The sequence below is a fragment of the Dasypus novemcinctus genome, chromosome X (genome assembly GCF_030445035.2).
Source record: "Dasypus novemcinctus isolate mDasNov1 chromosome X, mDasNov1.1.hap2, whole genome shotgun sequence".
NCBI classification, from domain to species: domain Eukaryota; kingdom Metazoa; phylum Chordata; class Mammalia; order Cingulata; family Dasypodidae; genus Dasypus; species Dasypus novemcinctus.
This window is the reverse complement of record NC_080704.1, coordinates 150,747,677-150,774,343: the sequence shown is the minus strand read 5'-3', so window position 1 is coordinate 150,774,343 and position 26,667 is coordinate 150,747,677. Positions and strand designations below refer to the sequence as shown.

The 26,667-nt window shown below is 35.9% G+C and overlaps 1 protein-coding gene across 8 annotated transcripts in view; it reads left to right on the top strand.

The window, feature by feature from the left end:
* The window catches only part of MBNL3 (muscleblind like splicing regulator 3), a 166,253-nt gene that overhangs the window by 82,384 nt on the left and 57,202 nt on the right, over nt 1-26,667 (top strand). For 7 of the 8 annotated variants that reach the window (XM_004466997.4, XM_071212937.1, XM_058291702.2 and 4 more), the window contains exon 2: nt 1,893-2,769. The exons of the other annotated variant lie outside the window; for it this stretch is intronic. In XM_004466997.4, coding sequence (XP_004467054.1) covers nt 2,593-2,769 — 177 coding nt within the window. In that variant the 5' untranslated portion in view covers nt 1,893-2,592. The remainder of the gene's footprint in view (nt 1-1,892; nt 2,770-26,667) is intronic. 8 annotated transcript variants of the gene reach the window in all.

The window sequence follows — 26,667 nt, the reverse complement described above, 5'->3', positions numbered from 1 at the left end:
AATAATATTCCATTGTATGGATATACTGCATTTTGTTTATCTGTTCTTCTCTTGATGGCATTTGGGTTGTTCCCACTTTTTTACTATTATGAATAATGCTTCTAAGAACACTAGTGTACAAGTTTTTGCATGGACATAAGTTTTCATTTCTCTTGGGTATAAACATAAGAATGACATTGCTAGGTCAAAAAGGAACCCTACATTCAACTTTTTGAGGAACTGCCAGACTGTTTTCCAAAGGGGCTGTGCCATTTTATAGTCTCTCTTGTCATTATCTATCTTTTCATGATAGTAGTTCTAGTGGGTATGAAGTGGTATCTCCCTGTGTTTTTCATTTTCATTTCCCCCATCAGGCCTTTTAAAAAAATAAATTTTAAAATATTTTTCTAGATGGCATTTGTCTGAAAACCTTAACCCTCAAAACACAGTCCTGCATGAGATATAATGCAATAGGGTTCCAGAGTAAGTGAAGAGCAGTCATAGAACTTCTGCCACTAAGGGAGAACTATACTACTACCTGAAGTCTTTAGCCAGAGGCCAAACTATTTTCAGTATTTTCTTAAGAAAGCAAATATACATTGTATACATTTCTGAAAGATTTCCATAATTAATGGCTAAATGAAAAACTTTTTCTCTGAATGAACAAGACAAGTTTGCTTGAATTTTCTAGATACTTAATTTCCCATGATATCTGAAAAAATCAGGTGATACTTTCATCTTAAATGCAGAAGACATAGAAAATTCAGATTCTGTAGTTATTGAAACTATTGTTTAAAAAATTAAATGTTTTAAACAACTTTCGTTCTGCTTTTATGATGAAGTTAACAGTTAATTTGTCTAATACTCACAGCTGAGTTTACTTTTGCTTTGGAAAATCCCTTTAATTTTGGCATGTGTTCTTGGCATTGTGCCAATAAATTAACCTTTCTTGTAACATCTCAGTTGAGTTGCTGGAAATTGTTGCTGGTTGGCGCTGGGTTAAACTGTAATTCCTAAAGCTATACAATATTTAAAGTGCAACTGAATGGTGATTGCTGTCTCACTTATCCGTATATACCAAAATCTGCTTCTGGGTTGTTCAAATTTCCCTTTATAGAGACTAAAAGAGCAGCCACAGAAGACGAGCCCTGTATTTTTCCAAAGGGTTGTTTTCCTTGTCTGAAGCACATTTTACATGTCCATCCTTCACCCTACCTCATGCAGTGGATCTCCAGCTAGTTGTGTCATGACTCTTTTATGTGATCATCAACAATTACATTTCAAAGATACATGCAGAGTTATCTCTTATGGCAACTTGAATTTTCTTAGCAGTTCATGTTTTCTGGATTATGAGAGCAGATAATCAAGCCTTCAAGTAAAACCAGTTTAAAATCTAGTCTCCTCTAAAAACTGGAGACACACAGGGGAATAAATGCACAAATGCAGAAGGGACTGTCATGTCATGCTATAGCATTTTCTGTGCATTTCTGCCCCAAGTGGATCAAAATGAAACAATGTTTTTTTAATTCACACGCCCTACAATCCATCCAAAGTATACAATCAATGGCTCTCAGTATAATCACAGAATTGTACTTTCATCACCATAATTAATTTTAGAACATTTTCATTGCTCTGAAAAGAAAAGGCCTTTACCCCTTACTTTTTAAAAATTGGGCCATTGCCCAGTCTTATACTGTAACAGCAAAATCTAAGCAGTTACTTTATTTTACTATGCACAGTTCTACATTGGGAAATGCCCTTTCTATTGACAATGGCTGACTGTACTATGTCGCACTGTCAGTATCTAGATGCTTCCTGTTTTAAATAGGATATGGTTACTTCTTTTCCCAAATCTATGGTCTGAAATGGAAGCATTGTATTATTTTAGCTAATTTTATGTTTTTTTCTTGCAGGTTTCTGAAAAGTGCCTTTTCTGAAAACTCTGCTGCTTGGATTCCACTCTAGAGCTGCCTCTCTGTAAACCCCTCTCCCTACCACACCCCCACCAAAAAAATACCCTTGTGTGCTTGTAGTTCACTGTTAGCAGCTTATCCATTCTTTTTTTTTCTTTCATTCTCAATTTTCTTAATCATTTTCCTTCTTAAGTTTGCAGTAAAACTTTTTTTTTAACAGTTGTGACATCCTTTCCAATCTTAACCTTTACAGTCCAGAAATAGGGAGAAACACTTTTCTCCCCATGATCTGAGACCATTCCACAAATTGAGGCGTAGCCAGCAGCCTATGCTTTTTGCAAGAATAATTGAAAACATCAACTAGAGAATACGGAATTCTTTTAAAAGTCTGCCAGTTATTTGAAGTACCTTTTGCAGAGGAAAAAAATAAAACACTTAATATCTTAACCTTCACAGTTACCTTTTAAGGAGGTGGTCTCTAATTTGATTTTTTGTTATTCTGATACAGTCTATATTTTATGATTGGCTTTTTGTTTGACTAGACTGGATTTGACTTATATGAAAACTTAAGTGCTAATAGACCTTTCACCAAAGCCACCTATCTCTTCACATTTAGCTTGATTCACTTTTTAACCTTTTAAACAATCAGCAGTTATATTGTCCTAAAGAAGGTGCACTTGATTTTAATTTTGCTTTCAATATGACGGCTGTCAATGTTACCCTGGTTCGTGATACCAGGTGGCTGACTTTAGAAGTCTGTAGAGAATTTCAAAGAGGAACTTGCTCTCGAGCTGATGCAGATTGCAAGTTTGCCCATCCGCCAAGAGTTTGCCATGTGGAAAATGGTCGTGTGGTGGCCTGTTTTGATTCTCTGAAGGTGAGTCCCATCTGAATGCACATAATGTTTAATTTAAATTGGTTGATTTCTCTCTTTTTTGAAATACGATGTTCTCTGAAATCAGTAAAATTAATAATAACATGAAAGTGTTAAGTTTTATTTGCCTGTTGGTTTTTAAGACCGGATTTAGCCTTCATGTTTGTGAAACCAAGTCAATCAAAAGCTCATATGACCAAAGCTGTCATACCATGATAGATTAACTTAAAGAAAAAAATTCAAAAGTTTTATAGGAGTAAGGAATCACAGTCTTGTCCTATGTTGTTGGGGTTTTTTTTGTTTTTGTTTTTGTTTTGGTATATGATTGGTGTTTTGAATACTGGGATCATAATCCTCATAGAGCAGCTCTTTACTGGATTATAACTTATAGTCTAGCTATCAAAATACATGGCAGGAACAAGTAAGTTTTCAGATGAGAAATAAATAAAAATCTCATTTTGATGTTTCTTAGTAATGTATATTTTCAACCTTTAAGTTAAATATATTATACAAATCTAGGTTCACTTAGTATTCTTCCTGGGCAGCTAACTGAAAGATTTCAAATTTGTTAGTTTATTTTGTAAGGAAAATGTTATGGCCAAGGTCACCAAACTTGAATTATTATGCACTAGAGTATAAGCAAGGTATGAGGGCTGATGAGGTATTATAGAGAACATATATGATTACAGCACAAGAAAATGCACTGATTTTCCTGGGTTTTTTTTTCATAGCTATCCTTATATTGAACATAAAGGTGTGCAAATTAAACCATAAAAGAAAAAAAATAGAAGATACCTGGCTCAATTAATAAGATTTGCTACAACGATTAGGGATTTTTTTCCAAAATATGTCAAAATGAATTAAGCTTACCAAAAACCTTTTCAATTTCTTGATAATTGTTTTATTGTCATCATGACCAATTTTACTTCATTAACCTTTGTATGTATGGCTGCATTGGGTAATAGAGATGTGTCCCTTCATGTCATGATTTCTTCAGAAAACATTTTAGTGTATGACATACTACTTAAGTAAGCTATTTTTACTTCTTTCTTGGCATCTTAATTTCCCATGCTGCTGTAACAAAGTACCACAGACTAGTTGGCTTAAACAACAGAAATTTGTTGGCTCACAGTCTGGAGACTAAAAGTCCAAAACCAAGGGATCAGCCAAGCCCATACTTTCTCTTAAAGGAAATAATCTACTTAAGCCTCTCTCCTGGCTTCTGGTGGGTGTCCACTAATCCATGCTTTGCGTGGCTTGTGACAGCATAATTCAATTTCTATCTCCATCACATGACCGTCTTTGTGTCTCTTTTTTTGCTCAAATTTCTTCTTGTAAGGACAAGAGTCATATTGGATTTGGACCCACCCTAATCCAACTTGACTTCATCTTAACTAATAACATCTTTAAAGATCCTACTTACAAATAAGATCACATTCACAGAACTGGGATGTTGGGACCCGAGTGTGTCTTTTGGGGGACACATTTTAATCCATAACCCTTGGTTACTAGACTTTTTGTTGTGGAACAGTCCAATTCAAGAATGGAAGCTTGTTTTAGTAAACATAAAGGTAATTCCTATCTTTGAAAATATCTGAATTGCTCTCATTTGCAGCAGATATTATGACTAAAGAGATTATTCTTTCTTCTTCATTTAGGTATTATTCATTTCAACAATAATTGTTTTGTGTGTCATTTAAATTTACTACTCTAGGACTGGAAAAGAACACTGGGCTACTTGGGAAAAGAGAGAGCTTTCTTCTAGTCCATACAAGGGTTCAGGCACTGGGCTACGTACTTTACATATGTTGTTTCAGGAGATCTGGGGGTACAATTCACTCCCCACTACTGTATCTAACCTTCGGCTACCTAATCTCACAGAGCTTGTGTTTGTCATCTCTTAACTGAGGGATATATCTTGTCTTATGTAAGTTCCATGATTGTTATGGGGACTCAATTAAGAAGATACAAATGGAAAGTCATGTAGCACTATAAAAGTGAATTAAATATAAGATTGTCTTCTTACTATTAAGTAAAAGCTTATTTTGGGGCTTCTTCAAAAACATTTAGGATTTATTATTTAAAATGGAAACCTCATTTTCCAAATTGACATGCCCAAATCCAGTTATGGTAAGTGTGATATTAGATCTTCAAGCTAAGGATCACAGGCTTTATGGTTTACTCTTTGATATCAAGTAACATGTGGGCTGTGTGTAAATTTTACCTTTCCAGGGATCTTAACATATGGAAGGTGTATAATCTTCCTAATCATTGACTTACTTCAATTCAGTCCTCAATTTAAAGGCGAAAGAATGCCATAAGCCAAACATTAAAAAAATAATAATATGGAAGGTGATCGTTAACAAAATGCATACTGTACTACTACTAAAGCTGGAAAAATGTTTAATTCAGAGATTAAGTAGATAATGACCAATAAATATTAATAAGCCCCTTATTATTTAAAAAGTTGTCTATTCTCTGCATCCAGTATTTTAAAAATAATTTTTTTGTATTATGGTAACATCGTGATGACCAGTCACATAGACTGAAGTTGATTTACATAATCCTTTCATTCTCAAATTTTAATGAAATTTTAATATTTCAAATATACAGAGTGTTTCAAACACTTAATTTAGTATTTAGACAGTACTTTCATCAGAATTCCATATCTGCACAAAAACTAGTTGTTTTCTTTTATAGTACCCATTTTGCAGGAAAGCCTGTACTCAGTTGACGGTAGTTGACCTGTGAAGCTTGTTTTAGTATCGTATCTATAATAGAAAAACAACATACTTTGATGGATATGGCAGTATTTGCTACTCCCCGTGAGTAGGTACAATTGAAAAATTTTTGAAATTCATCTGTGGTCTTTGTTTCTTCTTCCATGAATGGTTTAATAACAGAAGGGATTATTTGATGAATTTGAGGCTGCTGCTTTTTGTTGCTGTTGTAGTTATTTTCTAAGGATTCAATTAACACTAGGTACTCTACCAGATGATGGTTCTTTGTATTTATAATAGAGAACATACAGTATCCTATACTCATCTCATAGTGAAGGGATATTACGAGAATAAGAAGGGCAAGCTGGATGATTGATTATGCATTGTGTTGAAGTGCTGTGTTTATCACTCCATCAATGTTCTGAGTGTTCAGTGATGAAGATTGTACCATCCTTAGATAGAAACCTGGTAATTTATAGACAGCGCAGCCTGTTGATCAACTTCTGGCTACACAGAACAGTCTCATGCCATGTTGGTATATAGCTACTTTTGACCCAATTTCCTAGTCTATTGGTACAATTTATGTTCCAATGTTCTTTTCAAGGTATTGTTTAACTCAATTTTATGCCATTTTCTATATATAAGAGTTTACCATCGATCTAATTTGGTGTTTTTAGGGAATGTCCTTGGATTTAACAAAAGATTACCATTCTAAAAACTACGCCAATCTTTGTGATTGTTTTCCTAGCCGTGATTGTTATCTTTATGTTATTTCTGCTTCAGCAATCTCATGTCTTGACCCTTCCCCTCCAGATTTGAAGCAGTATAATATCAGCTACCTGTTATATAGTACGGATAATAAATAATAGTCATTATTTTCTTATGACAGATCAACACCCGGCACATCTGCTCACCCAGTTTACTGTAATATGAATTTCCTGGCACCAAAGGCCTTAGCAGCAGGCGTAGTCTGAGGAATATTATGTCAACCCATATATTAGGTGAGGAAGACACATAAAATATCAGATATGATCATAGGCCTAAGAATATTTTGGATCTCCATCCTTGAAGGTCTAAGTGGCCAGAGTTACCAGTACATTTTCTTCTAGTACCACTAGTTAGAGCAGTTTACAGTAGTTTAAAATTGGACTATTTTTGACTGAATATTTACCTCATTTGCAAAGGGAAAATTTACAAGGAGCAGAAGACTCCTAGCAACATAATCCCAAGGGTCATTGGATTATGCAAGATTCAGCAGCACTTATAAACTCCATCAGAGAGGTCTGCCAGCACTGTGAAGATACATAGGCAGCCCCTGCACTGTGAGACTCAAGGAAAATAATGTATTACTTCAGAAACTTTATCTTCTATGATACTGACCTTAAAAAGGAAGTATCTTTGGTGAAAATCAATGCTATTTTTGACATTTGAAAAACCTACTGTGAAAGAAAGATAGAATTATAATAAGTAAACATATATTGATAACTCTACTTAATTTTTTTAGCTTTTCATTTTGGAATAATTTTAGATTTACATTAAAGTTGCAGAAATAATACAGGGAGTTCCTGTATACTTTCAGCAGTGTCCCCCAATGTTAACTTACATGCCATAGCACAATGATCAAAGCCAGCAAGTTCCCATTAGTGCAATACTAGTAAATAAACTAGAGAACTTACTCAAATTTCACCAATTTTTGCCCTAATATCCTTATTCTGTTCCAGGAGCCAACCCAGATCCCACTTTATCTTATCACTGATTGTTAACCTTCATCTCTTGGTTAAGGTGGTGCCTGCTGGGTTTCTCCACTCTAAGTGGCCATTTTTCCTTTTGTAATTGAAAAATATATCCCCGCTTACTAATCGTCCTCTAGAACATGCCATTGATTCTATCATTTGACATCCCAGTATCTGAGATGTTAAAGTGTGAACAAGTATCCATCTTAGAAGCAATGGGTTACGCACTTCTATAACCAAGAAAGGAAGGAAGGGAAGATGGAGCCAGGGTGTGATAGAGAAAGTAGCAGCAAACTCTGGAGAATGGGAAACCTGGGAAGTTTTGTGATGTGTATGTCCCAGTCACATGCTCCTTGCTTCAGCAGCATGGATGGGGTGGAATGTGGGGGTGGGTCTCATGATCTAGAATCAGTGCCTCCATCTACCTCTAATAAACTTTCTGTATTTACCTTTATTTTTATGATAAATAACACTTTACCCTGATTTAAAAGTCATGCATCTTCATGGAGGCAAAGGAAAAAAACTAAATAAAAATTTAAAATATACAAGTAGATAAAAATACAAAATAAAAGTAAAATGTAACCATCATCCCCACTTTTCAGAGAATACTGTTCACCTTTTAAGTATTTCCTTCTAGACTTTCAGTATTTTATATCATTATTTTTATGCCACATAAATTTTGCCTTACTTCCTGCCCCTTCACAAACCTCACTTCCTTATTCAGTTTTCCCATTTGCTTGTGGAGAGCCAACTCTCATCCCCATTTATGTTCTTGTTCTTCCAGCTTCTTATTACCTTCATGTTCTTCCCAGATTACTAAAAAAAATTCTCTTCTAACCCTATGTCACCCTCTAGATTTTGCATGATCTTTCCATCCATAGCCATTTCTTATTTTTACTAATATACTTGTTATTTTGGTTATTGCTCTGATCATAAAATAAAATAACATCCTCTTTCTGGAAAGCTGTAATATAGAAAGAAAGAAGATTTTTAAAAACATGTAATCCCATTATCCAATGAAATTCCTTACAGGTGTATGGTGTATGTTCAGAATTTATTTGTTTTTTTAATTTTTAATTTTTTTATTCCCCCCCCCCTTGTGACTTGCTTGCTGTCTGCTCTCTGTGTCCATTCGCTGTGTTTTCTTCTGTATCTGTATTTATATTTACTCTCCCTGCCCCGTGGCTTGCTTGTTGTTTTGCTCTCTGTGTCCATTCACTGCACACTCTTCTGTGTTTTTACTTGTCTCCCTTCTTTGTTGCATCACTTTGCTGAGTCAGCCCTCCTCTGCACTTGCTGGCCAGGCAGCATTCCGTGGCACTTGTGGGCTGGTGGCTCTCCCCGGAGTGCGGGCGAGCCTGCCTTCACGAGGAGACCCCAGGACACGAACCCAGGGCCTCCCATATGGTAGATGGGAACCCAACTGATTGAGCCACAGTCACCTCCCCCAGAATTTATTTTTATGATAAATGTCTCTTACAATAAAGGTTTCCTTTCTTCCCATGGAGTTTTAAAAGGTTTTTATACTTACAAAGGAATTATACTTTAGAAATGTACTTAACTTTAAAAGATACCATCTTTTCACATAATATGCTTCCATCAGAAATTGTTTATGAGAACTCTGCAATAATAGTGATAATAATAACAATAATAAACCTTACCATCTATTGATCACCTCTTATATTTCAAAAACTTTACCTATACCAACTCTAAACCTTACAACTCTGCCTAAGCTTTACTGCTGGATGGACCAGGTTTCACCAGCTGTGTGGTCCTTGGTAAGTACTCAACCTCCCAGGCCCTAAGTTTCCTCACTTGTGAAAACAAGGATCCTAATGGCACTCACCTTCCAGAGCTACCAAGTATCCAAATGAATGATCCATGTAAGGTGCTTGGAACAGAGGTGGCACATCATAAGCAATCAATCAGTATTTATTATCACCAAATAAATTCTGGTGCCTTGAAAATTTAAACATGACGAAATAAAATCAAACTGGAAGGAACTACAGGTGAATACTTTTATAATCTTCGGTGGGGAAGACCTTTCTAAGTATGACATCGAAGGCAGGAACAATAAAGGCAAAGGATTGCTAGAACTGACCACACAATAAAAATCACTTCAGAATGGCAGAAAAGACCACAAATACAAGTAATAATTTGGAGGGGAAAAATCATGTAATGGCCTTGAAAGACAAAAGGGTATTTTCTCTAATATACAAAGAACTTTGCAAATCAAAAACATGCAAATATTCAAAGGTATTTTCCTAGAAAAGTAGGCAAAAGACTTAAAGAGCTCACTAAGAGAGTTTGGCACAGCCAGTTTTTCTCTGGGGACATCTTGACGAGCCGTGTGGACACAGCTGCTATGATGCAGCCTGCTTGTTACAGATGTCTGGGCCAGAATGCATTTTCCCTATCCCTGCCTCTCTCCCCAACCTCCAGTCCAGAGGACTTTCCTTCTGCTTTATTCCTTGCTGCACTGTCTAAATATTCTTTTACAAATATGAGTTTCTTGTATTCAGAAAATAAAAAAGGAAAAATCAGAAAAAATCATGAGATAAAAAGCATGTTAGAGACAGAGTTAGCCTCTAGGGGGGAGCCAAAATTATCTTTACAAAAGAAATTTTATGATATTAAATATAATATTTGCATACTCGAATCCTGAGAGAAAAGTTAAGAACATACTTGGGTATTTTCTCTATCATCTGCAGCTGAGGAAAGTAATCTTACTTTGTTCGCAATATCTTCCTTCATCCCCTCCACCTAGTATATCTGTCTATACATTTCATTCGTCCATTCATTCATTCGTCCATTCATTCATTCAGGAAGTACTTCTTGAATACCTACTGTGTGTCACGCATTGTGCTAGGTATGGGGAGCTAGCAGTGAAATAGTCTCTGCCCTCATGGAACAGATATTCTAGTGGGAGTGGGGACAGGTAAAATAAATAAACATTCGCGTTAATCATGTCAGGTGTGACGAAAAATAAGCAGAGAAAGGGCATAGAGAATAGCAGGGCCTGCTGGTTTATATACAAGTCAGGAAAGGCCTCTGCAATGGAGTTATATTTGAGAAGATGCTTGAAGGAGGTGATGGAGTGAGCTGGGAGGCTTTCAAGATCCAGGCACAAAGAACAGCAATAGCAAAGGCCCTGAGGCAGAAATGGGTGGGCCTGTTTGAGGAACATCAAGGTCACCCGGATGGCTGGAGCAGAATAGATGAGGTCACAGAGGTGGCAAGGGTGGGGGCAGATCATATAGGGCTGTATACACTGTGGTAAAGACAGGATTTTATTTTAAGAGTCCAGGAAGGTTGACATAATCGGGAGGACGCATGCCTGCAAAAAGCAGAGGTGTCTGTTCTTTACATTTTTTATATTTTTAAAATGGAAAAGGGAGAAATTTCCATTTGAACAAGTAACTCCTTGGAAATACGTGATTTGTGGGCCAAAGGTGACTAATCTCTAACCATCCATCCTTGAGGCTTGTACCTCAACTCTGATTTGCACAATGGTGGGCAGTAGCAATAGGGAAACTTCACATTTGGGTGATGTGAGGAAAGAGTTAACACACAGCAAGTCTGTTGACTTATTTCTTCTCCAGGGAATGATGATTGACCCTTAGCCAACCTCCGAGACTGTGGCCCTTAGGGTATTCTTTTTGTCACTGATGGATGGATGGTTTTTTGTTGTGTACACCTGGGTCAGTGAACCATGCCGTACCAGCTTGTCAGGATTGCTTTACACGAACATCAAGATTGATGATGTGAACCTGGTTTCATTGTTCTAGTCCTGAGTTTCAGTTGGTGGTTAAGCAGGATATGCACCTATGTGACCAGGTCCCCATCTTAGCCTAAGATTCTGAGACTCAAAATGAGGTTCACTGGATATAGACATTCCACACAATACCCCTATAGGTGCTGCTAGAGAAAATGAGTACATCCTGTGTGGCATTGGATGAAGAAGGAAATTGGAAGCCTGTGCTAGGCTTCTCTAGACTCTGCTAATGCATATCTTATTCCTGTTTCTTTTGCTCTGTATCCTTTTCCAAAATAAATTTTAGTCATAAGTGTAACTTGCTATTGAATCTTGTGAGTCCTTCTAGCAAATCACCAAAGTCGTTATCTTTTTCATACTTGTTTTTTTTTTTTTGCAGTACCAGGGATTGAACCCATATGTGGGAAGCTGGTGCTCAACCACTGAGCCACATCGGCTCCCTTGAACTGTTTTTTGTTTGTTTGTTTGTTTTGTTTGCTGTTTGTTTGTTTTTGGGAGGCACTGGGGAACCAAACCCTGGACCTCCCATGTGGGAAGCAGGTGCTCAACTGCTTGAGCCACATCCGTTCCCCAACGTATTATTTACTTGAGGATTTTTCTCCCTTTTCTGACATACTGCTTTATGAAGTGGTTGTTTGTTTACTTTTAATTTTTCTACATTTAATATTTGAATGGTTAATATATTTTCATAATTAAAAATTTTTTTAAATCCATCAATTGATAAATAAACCAAATGTGGTATAGCTATATAATGGAATATTACTCAGTCTATATGGATGGACCTTGAAAACATTCTAGTAAATTAAAGAAGCCAAGCACAAAAGGCCACATAGTATATGACTCCATTTATATGAAATGTCCAGAATAGACAGATCCATAGAGAAAGAATGTAGGTTAGTGATTTCCAGGAACTGAGAGAGGGGGAAATGGAGAGTGGCCACTAATGGGTGCAGTGGTTTTTGGGGAGCAGTGGAAATTTTCTGGAATTAGATAGTGTTGATGACTGCACAACTTTGTAAATATACTAAAAACTTCTCAATTATACACTTTAAAGGGGTGAACTTTATGATATGTGAATTATATCTCAGAAATATACAAAAAAGAATTAAAGTGTATGCAGTGAAATTTTCCTCTCAGTCCTTTTCTCCAATTAACCAGTTGACCTCACAACTGATAATTTTGGTTTTCTCTCTCCCAGAGATATTTTATGTATATACAAGAAATATGTACATACATACCTCCCCCATTTTTACACAAATATACAGCTGTTCTTCTCCTTGCTTTTTTTAGTTAAAAATATTACAGGTAAAAGGATGGAAAAAGATATATCAAACTAACACTAATCTAAAGAAACCTAGAAGGGCTATATTTATATTGAGCATAAAAAGAATATATTGGACTCTACTTAATCTCTTACTCACACGTATTTGTAACTACTTTATGTGAATATGAAATGTATTGTGTTTTATATGCCAACTCTTGTTGAACAAAGTGAATAGAGTGTAGATAATGGGAGCCATGTTTCTCACTGTGAGAGAAAGAAGTTACAGATGAGGAAAGAGGGAAGGCTAGAATGAGTCTTGTGGTGCTGGATTAGAGTGGAGGCATCAGTATAAATTCATGTTTACTATAATATGTCTGTAAATAGACACAGAAATAACTAAAGAAATGTGTGTACGCATGCTTATATTTTCTAGCTCTGTTGAACAGGTGGTTCTAGAAGTAATGATACCCTAAAATCAATGCACACAACTAGTGCCCAGATCTTGGCTTCTAAATACCATTCTTCAATAAAAGGAAACAGGGCTCCTTGGAGAAAAAGCTGGTTGCATGACTGGGGCAAGAAAATTGCAAGATGAGCCTGGAATGCCTTTTGGTGCCAGAAAGTTAAGGAAGTGCCTGAAAAAGGATGGGGCATGACAAAAGGACACAGAAGTCAATCTGAAGGAACACCCAATGAACAAAGTAGAGATAATGTGATGAACAAGATACTGATTGTATTGAATTATAATCCACAAAATAAAACAAATGCCCATGATTCCACACTTAAACAAACAATTGAATAAATGGATAAATGGGGGAGGAAGAACACCTCTTCTTTATAGAAAAATTCCAACTAATAAATGTAGCAGAAATGAGGGAAATATAATATTACCTTTCATTAGGACAGTACCTTAGTAATGTTTCAGGCTAGATCCACTGATGGATGCTAAAATTAGTGGGCAAAATTGGAGGAGAAGCAGGATATTTGCTGTCTCAAAGTCCCAGGATATTTGTCAACGAAAAAAGGGAAAATGGTCCATTTACAGTAGAGAAACCCAGTAGACACCACCTTAACAAAGTGATCAAGGTTAACATAATCAGTAATACAATGTATCAACATCATATACCCACTGACATGGTGCACCTGAGTTCTGTGGTATTCTTCCCCAAAATGCATGACCTCAATCTAATTGTAAGAAAACATACAAGCCCAAATTGAGAGACATTCTACAATACAGCTCCATTACTAATCAAAACTGTCAAAGTCATGAAAGACAAGGAAATACTGAGGAACAGTCACAGACAGGAGGTGACTGACGAACATGTTAAGTAAATGTGGGGTCCTGGATTGGATCCTGAAACAGAGATGGGATATCTGTAGAAAAATTGGTGAAATTTGAATAAGTTCTCTAGTTCAGTTGATAATATTGTATCCGTGTTAATTTGCTGGTTTTGATAAATGTGCTATAGTATGTAAGCTGTTGATATTAGAGAAACTGGATAAAGTGTATACAGGGTTTGGTTCTTCTTTTAACAATAATTTTGGCTGCGGTAATGAGAAAAGTCTGAGATCCATGAGATGAAATCCTTGGGACTGACCCCTAAAAGGTTGATATGTCAGATAATTGAACGGTTAAAAAAGCTTTCATACCTTAAACAGGACTTCATAAACCTAGAATATCAAGATTTCTGGCTGTAGAAGGAAGTCCATTCAGTTCAAAACTGTTACATTTTACAGATGAGGAAACTGGAGGTCTAGTGAGAGTCACTTGCCCAAGGTCATATAAATAGTTAACAAAAGAGCTAGATGACTCCAGTCCAGTGTTCATTGCTTTTGTTAATGGAGAAAAAGGAAATGGAGAAAGCATCAATCTGGCTGTATTGTTTTACTAAACCAAAGATATCCAGATTTTATCATGTTCATGTTGTCCCACATGCTATTGGAACACACTGCCTGTGAAGTTCTTTGGTTCTAGTTCATTTTTTGTGTTTTTCTAGAGACAGAAGGGGGGAGGAGCCACCTTTTCTCTTCCCCTAATTCCTCCCTCATTTATAGTTTTATGAGAATATATTTAAATCAATGATTTAAATTAAGGCTTTTATTTAGTTTACTGATACTTAACTGTTTGGACGTTTTTTTAAGAAGAAGAAGGAAGAGGGGTAGGGTGTTTTTAATTTCAGTCAAAGTTATCTTACTTAGTGATACCAGGGTTTGCTTAATAGCTGAGAGTCAAAACACTGACCTGTCTCTGCTTTTTAGTCCATCCTTCACCCCAAACCCTGCAGTTAGCTAGCTAATATTGGGGGTTATAACTGTGGCTATGGATGATATACAACTTCACTGCATAAAACTCTTTGATGTTTGAGTCTCTTATCTCCTCATAAGAATAACATCCTGGCCAGCTGTGGTCGTAGCTTTCAGAGATAAACTGAAAATTTGGTGTAGCAATTCAGCCTTATGATGGAATAATGTATATATATTACAGAATAACTTGGGATCAAACCCCTTTATTTAACATATTGTTGTGTGGGAAGAGAGCTCCAAGATAATTTCTCCCTCCCCATTAGAGTCAAGTTTGCAATTGGCCACCTGGTGAGAAAGGGGTTGTGATATGATCAGGGATGTATTCCCCAGCGACAATTTGGTGACAACATTAAGATTGATCCTTTGGTACAGGAAACCCCATTTTGTATGCAAGATTTGAAAATCTGGAAGTTTGAGACTTCTGTATTATATGCCAAGTCTTCTTGTGAAGAAACTTTTATGCGTTAAGGAAATATATACCTGATCCTACTTGGTTATTAAATAATTATCTTCATAAAGCAAATTGTGTGAAGTCATTACAAGTATTGTCTTTTTGTTTATTTCAAGTTTTTGTGAAATGTGGACACAAGGCACTTCTGTGCATCTGGAAATAGCAATTATTTCTTCTAGGAACACAACTTTATCCGTAGAACATCATTTACTTACTGCTCTTTTTGCCCTTACAGATTAGCTTTCTGCTTGTACTGTCCCAGAGGTTACCCTGTTTTCCTCTGCCTCACTCTAGTCTCCTGCTTGATTGTTGACCTATAGAGTTATATATTACAGAGAAATCTTAGCTGTCTGCTATTTCTTCATGATCTCTAAACATCATTTCATTTTCTTCTGTATTCCTTCCACCATGTCATCAGTCTTCAGTTTCTTAAATCTGTGAGTTTTTTTTAAAGATTTATTTATTTATTTAATTCCCCCCCTCCCCCGGTTGTCTGTTCTCTGTGTCTATTTGCTGCGTCTTGTTTCTTTTTCTGTTTCTGTTGTCAGCAGCACGGGAAGTGTGGGCGGCGCCATTCCTGGGCAGGCTGCACTTTCTTTCGCGCTGGGCGGCTCTCCTTACGGATGCACTCCTTGCGCGTGGGGCTCTCCTTGCGCGTGGGGCTCCTTGCGCGTGGGGCTCCTTGCGCGCATCGGCACTGCACATGGGCCAGCTGCACATGGGTCAAGGAGGCCCGGGGTTTGAACCGCGGACCTCCCATGTGGTAGACGGACGCCCTAACCACTGGGCCAAGTCCGTTTCCCTGTGAGTTTTTTTTTGTTGCTGTTGTCCAATACAGATTTTTCAGTCATGCTTGGATTTTCAATGTTTTTGTTTATTTGCCTTCAGTTCTCACCACAAGGTCAAGTTTTATGGCTAGATGTAATTAGAAGTTTAATTCACCCCTTTTTTCTCTTTCTTTATACTGTTTTCCTAAAAGTCAGTAAATGATTCCATTTGTTCTTCAACCTTTTTGTTTTCTAAATGGTCTTCACTGTTTGGACTTAACCATGTTGTCTCTAGAGGTAGAGCAAATTGCCTGTTTCAGTTTCTTGTTTATGTTTGTATAATATTGCTTAGTGGCTTGTCTAATCTGTTATTTAGTTAAATAGATATACTATAGGGCACATCTCTTAAAAACAACTTTTTTGCAGCTATAACTTGATCACAGGGACTTGGATATAAGTCTTAAAGTAGCTTTTTCCCCTATCATAAATGGGCATAATTTTTCTACTGAAACTTAAGTTTTTATTTACTCTAAAAATTGGTAGAAAATAAATTAGCCTTTTATTCCTACTCAGATTTTTTGGGAAGACAGTGGGCAGTGAAGGCAGTTTCCTCACTGTGAAAACTAGCCATAAGTTTGAAGATTTAGAGTTCACAGTAATATAATTGCTAAATATGACAAATTCCCTAAACCAAGACATGTATTACATGCCAGCCATGCTCTTCTAGCTAATCACATAGTGGTAGTCTTCTAATTTCTGTCTTTAGTGTAAAGAAATGCAAACAGAAAATTTTTTCTCTATGACTTTATTGTCACTCAGTTCCAAGTATGTTTTAGAGACCACAGTGTTTTAAGACCACATTGTCCCATTGTCTTAAAACCTTTGGTCTTCCTCTTATTTGTGAAAGATAGTAATACTGAAGTAACAATGTGAGAATTTTTAATATCACTTGAACTCTGTGTTCTTGTTTTAAACATTTGACAAATAACTATACCAGAAATTGTTTTTCTGTTGTTAATGTTTATGCTTTATGACATGCTACACTTTGAGGATCTTACAGTGTTTCCAGCTTTTATAAAAGAATAATTTCTGGGGTTTTGGAAATGTCATTGTTGCTTCACTTTTTAATTGGCCAGGCAACCATTCTATATGGAAATAAATTCAAACTTAACTCAAAGAAAATGAAACATTTTAAAACCCCATCCCTCTTTATTCTGTCTGTACCTCACTGGAGGAAGGATTTCATTTGGCCATATTGTCTTATTTTTCAAAGGAACCTTAGAAGTAGTGTTGATAAATGCCTCTTTCTTGGTTGAACTACAGATGAGACTAATGAAATATTTGGAACGAAGCTTGATATCAGCAAGTGGCATCAGCGTAGAAAATGCTGCTTTGTAATAACAACTCTAACAAAGGCCCCTTGTGTGGCCTTGAGCAAGTCACGGCAATCCTACCACTTCTGCTTCTTTTCATATGAAGAGCAAGCAGCACTCAGTTGGTAGAACTATTGGTTGTGGTTTACTACAAGGATTTTTATAAATGTCAGGGGTCGATTAATGTTCAAAGTCCTGTTAAATCCATTAAGAGTTCTATATACATTTAATTCCCCAAAGGAATGATTCATTCAAAAACATTTATTGAAGTCTCTTACTTGTTAGGCACTGGGCTTGGTACTATGCTGAATAAAAGTTATACAGGACGTAGTTCTTGCTTGACTTCTTAGTATGAGGCAGTTTGTGTTATGTGCCTTAAGCCAGGCACAAGATAAGAGCTGAAAAGTGTCCAAGAAGAAGGGCAAGAGCTGGCTTTACATCCAGCTGTGGTGGTTAAAGATGCAGTCATGAGGGAGCTGCTCTTTGGGATATTCTTTAAAGGAGGTATAGGAAGATATTCCCAGCAGAGGGCATAGTCCCAAACAAAGACAGAGATGGAACACTCTGATGTGTGTCTGGGGAGTTGAGTGTTAAGTCAGACAGGCTGAAGTATAAAGCCTGTACTGCAGACGAGTGGCTTTGAAAATCAGTGCATACTTCATTTTGTAGCTCATAGGAATCTCTGACCATTTTAAAGCAGAGAAATGACTTCATTAGCCTATGCAAGATGAATTCATAAAGCAAAAGAGATTGCCAAGAACTAGGGTCTTTTAGAAATCTCTTGAAATATCAAAGGTATGAAATGATAAGGATTTAAATTAGGGGTAGCCTGGGAAGAGAAAGCCAGCACTAGGGCTGAGATGCAGATGAAGTCAGCATGGGTAAGAGGGAGTTGATATTCTACTCCAACCTACTGCTGCTGTGCTCACTTTGACATCATCAGGTTTCGTTGAAGTTTAACTAGGTGTCTGCCGTACTAATTTTTTTTTGGTTTCACATTTGATGCTGTCTTGGTTATCTTATATATCTTTTGAGTCTAGCATATATTAGGAGTTTGGAAAGTATCTGTTGAATGAAAGGTGAGCGTGTTGAATCACTCTGAGAGAGGAAGAACAAATATGGGCTCAACTGCAAGGTATCCAGTGATCTCTCCTGCATCTGTACTTCCGTCTCTAATGTGGTTTTATTTAAATATGGATAAAAATTATGTACACCCATGTTCCAACTCAGCCACATTTCAACTTAGATTTGATGGCCTACACATTGCTGATTTTTGCAAATTTAATTCTGTCCCTTAGCATTATAGAAATGTTCTTTGGCCAAATGTTGTTGGATGCTCTCCAAATGTTGCATTTTGAGTGCAAATGGATGTTTTAAAGATTCACTGAGGGGCCATTGTTAAATATTATTTTAAAATAGTGTGATAATCTAATAATATTCAAGCATTATTTTTACCTTAAAATGTTTGAAGTTGTATTTTACAGCAAATGACCAGCTTGCAAATTGAGATATTCTCTAAAGCATACTAGTACTAATAAGGTCATTCTGAGTCAAATACAAGGTCAAAGTCTGCAGAAAAGGGTTTTGGGTAAAGGTGACTGCCTGGTCCAATAAAAATTATAATTAAAGTATTATCAATAGCTATGGGGAAAAAAATAGCTATTGGTCAAAATACACAGTAAGATTTTGAAAGTCCAAAGAATTTCAGCATAGAAAGGAGAATAAAAATTCTAATAGAGAGAACTTATACATTGAAACTTTAAAATAAACATAGTCTTCAATAACTAGAATTTAGTCCGAGCAATCTGAAGAAAGTAATTTCAAGAGATATTTTAAAATAAAAAATCTTGAGCTTTTGGGCATGTGTTGGAGTTTATACTCAGTCTCTTAAACCTTCTCCAGCTTAATCTCCATTTCTGGACAGTGGTTGCTGTTTTCCAGAATGGATGGTCCTGGGACCTACATGAAATCCTCAGTCATCAAGATATGATTTCTTTTTCTGAAGCTGACTTTACTTTCAGTAACAGGAAAGGTAATGTTCAGTAGTGTTCAGCTGACATAATTCACATTTGCAGATGAGATCCATAATTGTGACTTGGATATGTTAATAGGCAACTGAGGGCTAATGCAAAACCAAGGTTATGTCCCACTTTTTCTAGGTTCAAGCACTTGCTTTTGATGACGCATGAAATTTACACCATTTTTTAAAGTATTAGTGATTAAAAATACTTAAACATATTTATTCCTCCCCAATTTTTCCTAATCTCCCACTTGAAAAATGCTTACATATGTGAGATTGTAGAAAAAGAAAGAAAGAGAGAGAGAGGGAGGGAGGGAGGGAGGAAGGAAGGAAGGAAGGAAGGAAGGAAGGAAGGAAGGAAGGAAGGAAGGAAGGAAGGAAGGAAGGAAGGAAGGAAGGAAGGAAGGAGGAAGGAAGATAGGAGACTCCTTTTGAGAAAACCTTTTCATTTTGAAAGATGTCAGCATCAATAATAAACAAAACTAGGATGAAGGTATAGAGAATGAAATAAAATACTAATGAAGGGGAAGTGATAAACACCTTCTCCAAGAGAAAATTATTTGTGCCATTTTTATCACACATTTTCTACCATAAACTCCTCTAATTTCCATGAAGTAAAAATGAAGAGCTGTGATTAATTATGGCTTAGAGAAGTCTCATTCTGCCCACCAAATTTGTTCCTCTTCCTTTTCAAATCACCTCCATCTTGAGTAAACATGCATCCCTAGTCACCTTTGATTTCTCCCGCATGGTTCATAACCTCTGAATAGATGTCAAGAGCCCTCCTCAGCAAAGCAGTAGGCAGTTGTGGGAGAGATAAGATATATTAACTCCTTGTGGGCAGGTTCCCCATCTTAGTCTTTGTATCTTCCACAGCATCCAGCACAATCCTTTTTACATGAGTGGTGTTTATAATGAGTAGGCTTTCTCTTATCAGATAGTAAGAAAAATGTAATTCAATAAATTTCCCTGTGTACCATGGTTGCCAGAAAGCTCAGAGCTACATTTTGGGCCCCAGTGCAGCAATTCGCCTTCATTTAGATTTTTGAATGTCTTGATATCAATATTCTCATCATCCCAATTTCCCCATTACATGACTCTTTCTCTATAGGCTTACTATAATGGTTCTACTGGAAAAGTATATAAGCCTTTTTGGAAGAATGTAGTCATATAACCAAAAGAGCAAGGGGGGAGGGTCAGGATAAGGGGCTAATTGTATATCTGTTTCTGATTTTCTTACTTGCACTTAGTAATCTGAGTACTTTTCATATAGACATGTTGCAGGCATGCTAGTATTGTCAACTAAGGGGCTCAGTTTAAAATAGACTTCCAGTGACAGTCAGAAGTGAACTAAATGCAGCTGAGGCTACTCTTAAAACAGAAAGGAAAGAGTAACAAATGCTTGGAACTCCTTGGGTAGGTGTTTATTTCCTTCACTGTGAAGAGAAGAAAATGTTGTATGAGATGTATTTTTTTCCTTATCGTAGCGCTCCAGAGTAAAACTGATGAACCTTGTATTCAGTGCATGCTTTGAGGTTTGGGAATCTATTCATTCTTCAACTTTTGATTATCCATGCTGAAACGCTGTGCTCAGCATTGGATTGCTTTGCTTATTAGATGTGAAAAGCATTTTCCTCCTTTTAGCTTGTTTTTTCCCAAATGTCTCTTTTTGATGGGGATGGAGGTGGGGATGAGAAAGGGGTATTACTTTCAAAATGAGTGTGGTTTCTCTAGTGAGTAAAGGTATGAATTTAATGAAGAGCTAAGGATAATTTACTAGAAAGTCCTTTATTCACTTAAACATTTAGGAAAACCCTGGGGAGTTTTGTAGAGCAAATATAAACAACATGTAATACAGAACTCTCATAGTCTTAACTAATAGTGCTTCTTTGTAAACAGAAAGTGATTGTGTTTCCCAGGGATAGGAGGATAATTTTGAGAAACCCAGTTCTTCTTTTGTGTGACCTGGACTGGCCCACTTTTACATGACTGCTAGCATCCTTGCTGATGTCAGAGATGTGCAATTACCATGTCAAAATCCATTTAATAGGACCTTTTAGAAACGGAATTATCAGACATATAAGAAAATGCTTATTAAATGGCTAAATCTGTTGTTGAATAGGGCAGTATCACCCAATAGTATCACCTTATACAGCAGAGTGTGGTGAGCAAACCAGAAGCACCAATATCACCTGAGACCTTGTCAGAGATGCAAGTTGTTGCCTTCCGCCTGCCTTCCCATACCTACTGAATCAAAGCCTCTGGGGCTGGGACCATTAGTTTGTCTTAACAAACTCACCTAGAGATTCTGATGCACACTAACGTTTGAGAACAGTTGGCTTAGAAAAATACATAACAGTTCAGGATGGTATCAACTAAGGGTGACATTTCTCAGTTTCAGAATCCTCAACACTCTTAAGTATTGTTTCCCCAATGCTTCTTCCTTCCACACCACGTTTCCATATGTCCCCTTTCTTGGGTTGTTGTTTATATTTAGAGCTGGTGGAAGAAAACTGGCATCTGTCTTGGAAAACATACCCATCTTTAGGAAGTTTATTATATTTCTCCCTCAAGGAGCATCACAATGCTTATTAGCCTAGTAAAGGCTGTGAGAGATCCTGCAGGAAAGAAGCCAGTTGAGTTCTGTTTAACTCAACATTTCTCAAAATTATTTGACCACATAATCCTATGCAGCATATAGAAACTTCTCATGAAATGTACATGGCTCATGGTTGGGGAAGAATCGTCTTGGTATCTGTTTGAAATCAAACAGAAAAAAAGTATTTTAGTTATTTGCTCTTTGGAAAAATTAGTGGTTTTCTATACCCAAAAGGTCTATTGTAGGTGTTGCTGACCTTAAAAAGTTCCTATGTAGCAAGTGTGAGGATAGAAAGGGCTAACATACATACCAAACACATTTCACATTTATATCAGTCAATCTTGGCTTCTAAGAGGTTGGCCTGTTGAGAAAATACATTAAATGAAAATTTGACTCAAGTGTATATAAGCAATCCTATAAAAGTCAATATTACTGTTTTACCAATTTATATAAATAATATTCAGAATCACTGTACTGTAAATACTTGTTAGCTTTTTTTTTAGTCGCTGTCATTCCACCTACCATAGCACTAAGCTGTGGGAGCAGCAACTATTTAACAGTAATATCCAGTTCTAATAAAAGGAGTGTCCTTAGCTTTTCAACATTGTATATAAATTCCCTTCCTAGGCACATGATAATTCATATTCCTCATATAGTTAAAAATTACTCATGTAAAAATGAGTAATTATTATTACTTTTTATAGGGAGAGTAAAATGGCCAAAACAATAGTGTAGTCAGATTTTTTATACTTAATTCACAGTAAAAGTTTTAGCTGTATTTTAAAGAACTAATAAAGAAAAATAAATAAAATACTTATTTAAATTTCTTACGCTTGTTTTACTTCCAAAGCTTTCTAAATTTCACTCTTTTTTTCCAAAGTACCATATAATATGTAAGAGCAGGAATTATTCCTAGGGAAATGCAATACCATAATTGGAAAATAATTTACCCATAGCCTAAAGGTATACAGAACCCAGGGCACTTGAAATCCCAGCCTAGGACTCTTTCTGATAAAATATTGCATTCATATTAAAATTTAAATTTATTCCTCCTTTGTTTGGGAACAAATACATTAGTAGTCAATAAGAATAGCCAGTGACCTGGTACAAAAGCATTCATTCATATCAATAATGGATTTATTATCACTATTGTTTTCTCTATCATATTGTCTCTAATAGTATAAGTACACTTTTTCATTTTGATTATTCAATTTTCTAGTCTCTTTTCTAGTCCCTACTGTCATCAGTAAATACCTATAACACTTTTAAAAACTGCAGAACAACATAAATGATAAATATTGAATGAATTGACATGCTTATATTTTTGACATATTTACCTCATGGAGCCACAAATTCATTTCTATTAAAATCTTTAATTTTATTTTGTGAGTAATGATTAATCTACCAAAAAATGGCAACATAGAAAAGGAAACAAATAACCACAGCACTTTTTCATAGGCTACAGTTGACACTCTTAAAATGTCGAACCCTAGTTCCTAGAGCAACAAATCAATCACCTCTACTTTGTGCCATCTCAAAATATATACACTCTATGGCCATTTAAATCAAATATGAACTAAAAATAAAATTGAAGTTTTGTTGGAGTAGTCTTTTGTGATGTGGTGTAGTGCATGTGAGTTCTCATTTGCTTTTACTATTAATAGAGCAGAATGTTTCAGAAGAACATTTTGTACTATTTTGTGATACGGTTGAACTTTTGTCATTGTTTGGGGACTTTGTCTGCTTTGGGATAGTGTTGAATCTACAGCTCTCCTATGCTTGTGACCTGAGTTAACCTACTTCTGAATGGCACTGCTGTGTTTTAAAGAGATTCTTCTTTTAAAGTGGTAACAATAGTCATGAAATGCATATGACCAACTCTTTCGTTGAGCCCCACATGCATCTTTTCTCTACTTCTGTGGGGAATTGCTGGACTCTTATTGTTGTCAGATCATGGTCTTTTGTTTCTGAGCTCTCATCATCCATGTTATGAGATAATTTAACACTGCTTCTCCCAAACCAACTGGCAAAAAGCTATTATATTGCAGACATTTACTAAAAAGCTGTGTTAAGATAATTCTAATTGTTCTGCTTCATTAAGGATGGAGAACTGTATATTTCACATTTGGTTTCCTTGCCTTATTTGTTTTCAACTCATCCAGGGTTCATAGATACTTAAAGCATTCCCTTTGCCACATATGTATCTAATAGTGTCTGCACATACCTAACAGTGTAATCTTTATTATGTTAAAGCAAAAATAGTGGCCCAGGCAATAGAAATATTTGAACTAGCTCATTCTTCACTTTAGCATATGCCAAAAGATTAAGTGGCAGTTAATTGAAGCTATTTAGAGTGTGGGCTCTGTGCCATGGCACCTAAGTTCAAATCCCAGCCCTGCTACTTACTAGTTCTAGCACCATGGACATGTTACATCAACTCTCTGTGCCTCAGGTTTCCTCAACCATAAAAGGGGGTTGATAATGGCACTGACCTCCTAGACCTCCTAGGGTAGATTAAATGTGATAATGCATATAAAGCACTTAGAATAATGCCTTGCACATGGCATAAATAAACAATACAATTACCTACTATTATTCAGATCACAGGGTGTGAAAAAAATGTAAACCAGATCATGGCATTCTATAGTTCCCTCAAATAAAATTTGAGGCCACTTCATGATATTAATGTAAAAGTATAATTTTACATGGACCTCAACATGATATCGAAATGTATATCAGCTTTTTTCACTGCCATGTAGCAGGAGCGAAAACAGTATATACACTTACTCTCCAGCATACTCACGAATGGTCGGAATAATTCACATCTGAAGAGTCACTTGACCTTATATACTAGAGTCTAGTATCTAAAGACAATGTGTAAAACACGAAACAAAATACTAGACTAGTAGTAGATTTCAAAATAAATGTTCCAGTTATCTTTAGTAGGAAAATAAGTATGAAAGATTGTTATACCAATGTTTTACTGTGTCACCTTATCCAATATTTTTCTAGAATGGAATTTTATTTACCTTATATAAAAGACACATGAACTGGGCATTTTAATTTTTAGAAAGACATGCTTTCGAAGTTTTCTAATTTTATCCCAATTTTCAGAATAGAGTCAGTAGATTTATCTATTTTGTATTTTCCCTCATTGAATTAAGTGATCCACTAATTGAAAGGTACTCAATAGACTATCATCATGTCCTAGAAACTTTTTGTGCTTGATGTAGAGCTTTTAAAGAACAGTGCATCCTTATAAGTGCTTTACACTCCTAATTCATCTTGTTCCAACTCTTTAAACTGAGTTGGGGAATACAAACAATACATTTTTTTAAACTGATTAATTAATTCTCTGACATTTTCTTTGCTTTATTTTTCCCCCTGGTTTTTTGGATTTGGAGATTGGTATCATTTGGCAGAGGTCATGTTTCAACTTTTTCTCTGTACAGGTGTGAGAGATTTATGTTTGAAGGATTGATTTATTTCAAAACGTAAAACTTGCATTTATCTCTTTTATCTTCTTTAAACTAACCCCATTTCTAGTTACATTGTTTGTAGATGACCTTGTGTAGTTCTTTAAATACCAGGAACAGTTTCATCATCATCAAATATTAACTGCTTGCTGAAAGCAGGAGGTGAATTTAGCAAGATTGCTATATTTACTAAATTAGATTGGGAGAGGATCATTTTGAAGCACATATACTTTTTTTAAAAAGTTATCTTGGAAGTTTCATCTAGAACTTTGTCAATTCTCTTCTCATCTCTGAAACAAATTTTGGATGAAACAATGTATTTGGTAGATATTCAGGCCAGACAGAATAGATCTTTAATTTATCAAAGAAAGAATTTGTGCCACATGAATTGCTTGCTTTCATGTCTGCAAAATAAAAACAAAAAATAATTTAGCCTAAAAATTTTCAGATGCTTTTTAAAAGTATCATGGCTGAAAATGTGACTATTTACATACACAATACATTTGGAATTTGAAGTTCTCTTTGGGGTTTATCTGATATTCTAAAATGCCTACAGTTTTAATAACAAATTATCACAAAGATTTCAAAAAGACTTTTGACAATAAAAATATATTATCACTCACAAAATGTAGACTTAGTTCATGCCTCAGAGTATTTTAATAACTGCACGTCATCAAGTAAAACCTTCTGCTTAGAAATTGCATATTTGGTATTAGTCTTTGGTTTAGTAGAGTAAGCATGTGAAGAAAATACTTATTTTAAAGTGAATACATTTGGCTCTATTTGGGGTTTAAAATATTTTTTCACACTACGAATATAACAAGACCCTATAAAGAACCATTTCCATATCATGCTTTTAAATTTCTGTATCTGAAAAAAAAAACTTATGCTTAGCAAACCAAGGTCTGATTTTCATTTTTCTGCCTCCAGTTTAAAAATGCAGAGGTAAATCAATAACTGTATCTGCCCTTTATATAACCTTTTGGTAGAAGGACGTGTGGCTGGCTATATACACATAATTTTAAATTTATTTTTAGCAGTATACTGAGCCCTACAAAGATAAATTGTTTAAATCTGAACAATAATCAGTGCCTTTCTCACCTTATATTTTACTTATACATTTGTAGAACATGCGTTAAGATTTAATTGTACTTTGAAACTTTCTTTTTACTTCGAGACAGGAAATTTAATTTTTCCAAGTGAAGACCCTAAGGAATTGAAAAGGTTTACCAAAATGCCTTCCTCTTCCCAAGTTTTAGTACAGCTAAAACTCACTTGAGACCCTTAAGTCATGGAAAACCCAAAGTAGCTGGCATGGCTTCAAGGGATGGAAGTCACAGAGTAGGGAAGCCAGTTGAAAAGAAAAGGCTTGAAGTTCTTATTTCAGAACTTGCCTGCCTGAAGAATTCAAACAAAAGA